Raw genomic sequence first — 7,324 nt, 5'->3', positions numbered from 1 at the left:
CAAAGCCTGCAGTGTTTATCATTCATAGTTTACAACAGTTTTTATTGTTTGCATTGCTACGTTCTCCCACTCATATTATCTCCTCTGGATCTAGATTTGGATTGGGATTTGATTCCGTTGTTTATTTGTCCCTGTGTTCGATCCTAGCTACTACAACTGATCCGTACACTTGCGGTTAATCGTTGAGTCTAGGAATATTATTACTTGATCATATTTCTGCACCTAGATTGACGACATCAAGTTTTTGGCGCCGTTGCCGGGGACAATTTAGGCAACAGGATTAGATCCTATCTATTCTGGATCTTTTTGTTTTTTTCTCTTTCTTCAGTGATTTCTCACGTTTTCTTCCTTTGTTGTTGTTTTTCGTTTGGTGCAAAGGATTTTCTAGTGCATGACCAGGAGTGCTGGGACATCAGACCTAGTACCTCTTGATCGTGAGCTCGAAAGGACCGTTAGATACATCCGACGTCAACGAAGACAAATGGAGAACAACCGATACTTTGCTCTTCCCGATGGTGTCGAGGGCAATGCTGACTCAACCTTTGCCCAATACAACATGCCTAAGCATACTGAGCTTTTGGCTGGTATTCGACTACCGGCCATCGACGTATCTACTTTCGAGCTGAACCCGTCTACTATTCCGATGTTGGGCAATAATGCTTTCCGGGGTAGGCCGAACGAAGACCCGAACGCACATCTAACTCGCTTTAAGATGATGTGTCGTTCTATCAAGAGAGATAACAAGGTGACAGAGAATACACTCCGACTGATTGCTTTTCCTTGGACTCTCTTGGATGCTGCTTTGGAATGGTGTTACGATCTGACACCCGATTCCATCCACACCTGGGAACAGCTGGAAGTGCAGTTTATGTCAAAAATTTTCCCAGCTCACCGCACTGAAGCAGCTCTTTCTGGCATTCATTCATTCAAGCAGGATCATGGGGAAAGCCTTTATAAAGCTTGGAAGAGGTACAAAGGATATCAGAAGTCTTGCCCTCATCACGGGCTTGACAAGAACTACTTGATCAACACCTTCTTCCGAGGACTCAGAATGGATACCAAGACTTTGATCCGAGCTTCGTGTGGTGGGAGCATCCAGAACAAGTCATTCACTGAGCTAGAAGATCATATTGAGATGATGGCCCAAGAAGAAGACGCCCCGAGCGAGTACTCTAGTGATCCGCCAAGGGAATGCAATGATCAGACCATACAGATGGTTCTTGAACAATTGGCTGTCCTCAATGCTAAGCTCGAAGATTCCAACCGACCCTCTAGGACTAAGCATTTGATGCCAACACAAGAGGAGCTTGGTATGTACGCGTTGGATGAGAGAGTCGAAGGTGTAAACTACGTGGCCAATAACGCCTACTCGAACACGTACAATCCAGGGTGGAAGAATCATCCCAATCTCTCCTACAAGTCAAACAATGTGGAGAATCCCGTGCCGAACAACTTCAGAGCATCCGACAACTCGAACCAGAGGATTCCTCCCAGTTTTTCTTTTCAATCCAGGGTCCTAATCAAACATCCAACTACAGAGCTCCGGGGCAATTCTATATTAATTCCACACCTCCAGGTAATCCTGAATCCAACCCTGATATGCACACTTTGCTTATACAGTTTATACAGAATCAGGAAAAGACAAATCAGGAATTTCGAGCTTAGTTCGCAAGCATCGATGCTCACTTAAAGATCATAGACAACCATATCGCTCAGCTAGCATCAGCCTCTCAAAGATCATCCGGATCTCTTCCAGGTAAACCTGAGACTAACCCCCGTGAATATATCAATGCGATTACTTTGAGAAGTGGTAAACAGGTAGACGTTGAAGACCGACCGATGGTTGAGCGAGGAAAAAGCTCGAAGACTGCAGTTGTAGACATCCCCGATGATGAACCTGAACCGGCTTACGTGCGTCCTCCTCCTAGGCCACCACCAGTACCATTTCCATCTTGCTTGAGGAAGCATAACGAAGACAGCCAATTCGCAAAGTTTGTTGAGATGCTGAAGAAACTCGAGGTAACCATGCCATTCACTGATGCTATTTCGCAGATTCCCTCGTATTTGAAGGATATCCTGATAAAAAAGAGGGTCGTTGAGAAAGAAACCGTAGCGCTTACTGCCGAATGCAGCGCTTTGATCCAACACGAGCTTCCGCTTAAGCGGTCCGATCCAGGTAGTTTCTCAATCCCTTGTAAATTGGGTAATGTTTCCATCGATCGTGCACTCTGTCATCTAGGAGCCGGCGTCAGTCTTCTTCCATTATCGATCTTCAAGAAGCTAAATGTGGGTGAGCTAAAACCCACTAGAATGAATCTTCAACTTGCCGATCGTTCCATTAAATACCCTGCTGGGATACTTGAGGATGTGCCACTGAAAGTTGGGAACTTCTATATCCCGGTTGACTTCGTGGTTCTCGACATGGACGAAGACTCTAAGGTACCTATAATTCTTGGTCGTCCATTCGTTAACACTGTAGATGCTATCATTCATGTTCGAGCAGGTCGACTCACTATGAAGATTGGCGATGAGACGGTAGAATTTACTCTGGACAAAATTCTAAAGCAACCGTAATCTACAGACATGATCGTGTCTAGATCGTCACATGATCGTGTCCGAAGCCGCAATGTTGTATGCGCGAATCAACCATCTGACCCGATCGTGTCCCTTTTGCAACATGATCGTGTTGACGGTACATCAACTTCCGAAACAATTCAGCAGTCTGACCCGATCGTGTCATCTCCGTCACACGATCGTGTCTCATCCCTTACCCAGAACCAAAAGATACACGCATTTGATCCGATCGTGTCATCCCCACCACACGATCGGGTCTCATCCTTGATCCAGAAACGAAAGACATGAAGTTGACCCGATCGTGTCTACTGCACAACACGATCGTGTTCCAGCGCTGATCTGAAGCTCAAAGTTACAGATAACTCACCCGATCGGGTCTCCCATTTCCACACGATCGTGTCAGGACCTTAATCAGCCATGTGACTCGTTTTCACCTCAGATGGGCGTTCACGACCCCTCTCACTCGGTTAAACAGGTGACTACCCTATCAGACCATTATGCTCATATACTTCATGATCCAGGTTGGCGAAAGATCGATAATCTTCGTCTCTTAGACCCGTATGATAGTTAAGAAGGTTCGGTCAAGCTAATGACCTTAAACAAGCGCTTCCGGGAGGCAACCCGAGTTTGTAGGTTAGTTTTTTTCTCCTTCTCTTTTTCTTTTTGCATCAGATATTGGTTTGTGTCTCTTGTCACCAGGTTGAGTTCTAATGACTGAGGAGACGAGGAAGCTAGCTATGCGATTGACGTAAGCAGACTTAAGTGCGAGTGAACGAACATCGCGAGCTAAGTGTTCTTTTCTCTTTTTTATTTGCTTCTCTTTTGACTCATCTTATTGGTTGCCTCTACTAGACGAGAATTGACATCGAGGAGGGTGTCCAGTTCAAGTCTGCGGGAGGATTCGTCTAACGCCAAACCATATCCATATAGAGTAGTGTTGCATACAAGTTTTCCCTTTTATTTTCACTTTTTAGTTGCATGTGCATATAGGATGCATTAGGATCATATAGTTCGTTGTTAGGGTTGTGCATTCTCATATAGTGTTTAGGACATATAAGATCACGTGCATAAAATCCTTTTGAGCATTGATGTGATGATCTATGACATGAGAGAGTAGAAACGTCCTGAAAACATTGTGATCCGTTGAACGTGGTTATGTTTTGTTGAATTGATTGCTTGACCTTTAGGATTGTCTAGAATGGCTTGTGGGATAGAAATTGTTGGTTGGAACTCATGGGACCAATGTTGTCTAGCCAAGTAGAAAAGTTTCTATAAGAACCTTTCCCATGTTTGCTGAAATCGGTAAAGTTTGTTATCAAATGCATTCTTATTTCTTCATGTGCAGAAAAAGATAGTGAGCATCTCGAAACTCCGTTTTCATGATCTCGTCAACGAAAATCGTTCGAGGACATGAGTGCATCGATTTGATGGTTCGGGTCTAAGTTGTGGGTCGGGTTATCCAATAAACAAAAATCGAAAAAAAATTGATTAGGAGCGCTTCAACTTCAACGTCCTAGGAACCCGAGATGCCAGGAAAAAAAAAGAAGAGAAAATCTAGCTAGATGAAAAAGAAAAAAAAAAGAGAGGAGAGAAAGAGAAAAAGAATGAATGTCGAAAGCGTAGACTATATCTGATTAGATAGAATGGTGTAATAGGTTCAAGAAACATGCTTGGTAGATGATTGAAGTCCTAGGATTGATTCTAGGTAACGGTATAGATCCCATGGCTAGGAAAGATTATCCTTTAGAGAGGGAGATCATACTAGAAAGACTAGATCACTGTTCACGGGGATCTAGGTCAGATAGAGGTTTCACTCTCGATTATCATTTTGAGTTATGTCATTGTCTCGCCCTCCTTTCAGACCATTTTTCACGGAGTATTTGCTCAAGGACGAGCAAAGGTTTAAGTCTGGGAGAGTTTGATAACACGTATTTCGGGTGATGTTTTGATATAAGATGTCTAACGTATTTCACTCGATTTTATATATTTGTAGACATTCTAGGGCCCATTTGGCTTCGATATTGGTTGGTTGTGTTCTTTGGTGTTTAAATAGGAATCCACACATAAAGAGAGCAAAAGGAGTAGAAAACATGGAAAATGGAACATCATGAACCGAGAACATTTAGAGTGTCTCTAGGGAAAACGTGAAGCTCAGAAAATGTGAGATCTTTCAAGTCCAATAACTTTCACTCTACAAGTCCAAATCATGCATTCTCTACATCATTGGAAAGTTCTCTTCAATATCTACGCATAGACACCAAGACACCCAAATCCGATATCGGAGCAGGAAGTTATGAGCAAATTTGTAAAGCCCGCCAAAACTGTTAAGTGACACGATCGTGTCACTTTCAGTCACACGATCGGGTCACTTACCCGATTTTGGAAATATTCCGAATTTTGGCTCAGAAAAAGAAGGATTAAGTAGGGTTGGCCCCCAAGGTAAAAAACCTTCATACTTTTTACAAAAAACACACTCTAGAGCACACAGCAAGAGGGAGATTATCAAGAGGCAAGAGATCGGAGTAGAAGACGAAGATTACGAAGGCGGGAAATCGACTAAGCATTCTTCCTTTCTTCTATTTTACGATGTTTTGTTGTATTGATATGAACCCTGATATCTCGATGTTTAGCGAGTAGTCCCATAACTGTAGGTTAGTGATTTGCTATGTAAAGATCTTTTGTTTTTCTTTCCAGACTTTGTGGATCTATTTATTCCATTCAGTTTATTGAATTGTTCTTAATGCTTTTGATCTCGTTGGCCACTTGGTTGAATGAACTTAGGGTTTTAATTCACATAGACATATGAGATTCTAACCTAGAACTAATTCAATAAATAGAACAGGTATCACATCGGGAGATGGGTATTTGTCTAGGAATTATGATAGCGTTCGTTCATGCATCCAGAGTTTTAGACTATTGAATCGGGAGATTAGTAGGATTAAACGTGGATAGTGAGATTAGACTTGGAAGAGTTGATCTCTACCTTAGAGCTTGAATTCCTTGGATTGGATAGATAAACCACTAAGTTTACATCTTTTGAAAGATCCTTGCATGTAAAGCAATCCCAAAGCCTACAGTGTTTATCATTCATAGTTTACAACAGTTTTTATTGTTTGCTTTGCTACGCTCTCCCACTCATATTATCTCCTCTAGATCTAGATTTGGATTGGGATTTGATTCCATTGTTTATTTATCCCTGTGTTCGACCCTAGCTACTACAACCGATCCGTACACTTTCGCCACAAGTCGTGCCTTATACGTGTGCACGTTGCCATCCATGTCAGTCTTCTTCTTGAAGATTCACTTGCATCCGATGGGTTTTGTCCCTTAAGATGTATCAACCAGAGTCCATACTTGGTTGTCTGACATGGATGGCATCTCGGACTTCATAGCCTCGCGCCATTTCTCGAAATCCGGACTCGCCATAGCCTCTGGATATATGGTAGGCTCATCATGTTCCAATAACATGAGCTCCTCATTCCCAGTCACGAGAAATCCGTATCTCACAGGCTCTTGGCGAATCCTACCTGATTTCCGAGGTTCACTCATCGAAGATTTAGTCACAACTGGTAGTGAATCAGGTTGAACGTCTTCAACTTGTTCACTCGGCTCAGCGTCTACTTGTTTCTCTCGAACTTCCTCAAGTTCGATCCTACTCCCACTGACTCTTTTGGAGACAAATTCTCACTCCATAAAAGTCGCATTTCTGGCAATGAACACCTTGTTCTCTGCCAGAATATAGAAGTAGTAACCCTTAGTTTCCTTAGGGTAGCCTACAAATAAACACTTATCAGATTTGGAGGATAATTTATCAGTCATCTGACGCTTCATGTAATCGTCGCAACCCCAAATTCTAACAAACGACAACGTGGAACACTTCCCCGTCCATACCTCATATGGCGTCGTTTCAGCCGCCTTTGTTGGACTCCTATTCAGCAGGTACGCAACGGTCTCTAAAGCATAGCCTCCAAAGGACTTCGGAAGATCTGTCTGAGTCATCATCGACCGAACCATGTCTAACAGTGTTCGGTTCCTCCGTTCAGACACGCCATTCCACTGTGGCATTACAGGAGGAGTTAATTGTGATACAATACCACAATCAATCAGATAGTTAGAGAACTCTTGGCTCATATACTCGCCACCACGATCGGATCGAAGTGTCTTGATCGTCTTGCCAAGCTGGTTTTGTACTTCGTTTCTGAAAGCCTTGAACATTTCAAGTGTTTCAGACTTATGTCTCATCAAATAGACATAACCGTATCGACTGAAATCATCAGTGAACGTAACGAAATACAGATAACCTCCTCTAGGTGGACAGATCATTGGTCCGCATACATCACTATGTATCAGGTCCAATAACTCTGTCGCTCTCTGTCCTTTCCCCTTGAAAGGATGCTTCGTCATCTTGCCCATCAAACAAGACTCGCAAGATTCAAGAGACTCAAAGTCAAATGAATCCAGAAGACCTTCAGAATGAAGCTTCTGAATGCGTTTCTCGTTTATATGGCCTAGACAACAATGGCAGATGAAGGTCGGGTTTAAATCGTTCGGCTTAAATCGTTTGGTACAAACGTTATAGATTGACTTGTATCTTGACGGTTCATCATCCAAAACATAAAGGTCATTAATATGGTAACCTTTACCATAAAATAAATAACCTCTATAAATGGATAGACATTTGTTCTCAATAACAAATCTGAAACCATCCGAGTCTAAACATGAAATCGATATAATGTTCTTGCTGATAGCA

General features: G+C 42.6%; 1 protein-coding gene across 1 annotated transcript; it reads left to right on the top strand.

Moving 5' to 3' along the window:
* The first annotated feature begins 481 nt into the window (after positions 1-481).
* On the top strand, positions 482-2,574 carry LOC104800356. The gene is made up of 3 exons (XM_010523153.1): positions 482-1,576; positions 1,819-2,165; positions 2,310-2,574. Exons 1-3 carry the CDS (start codon positions 482-484, stop codon positions 2,572-2,574), a joined length of 1,707 nt encoding a protein of 568 aa, XP_010521455.1.
* Positions 2,575-7,324: the final 4,750 nt, after the last annotated feature.

Source organism: Tarenaya hassleriana, unplaced genomic scaffold (assembly GCF_000463585.1).
Source record: "Tarenaya hassleriana unplaced genomic scaffold, ASM46358v1 Cleome68, whole genome shotgun sequence".
Lineage (NCBI taxonomy): Eukaryota > Viridiplantae > Streptophyta > Magnoliopsida > Brassicales > Cleomaceae > Tarenaya > Tarenaya hassleriana.
The sequence above is the reverse complement of the archived record's forward strand: the minus strand, read 5'-3'. Positions and strand labels throughout refer to the sequence as shown.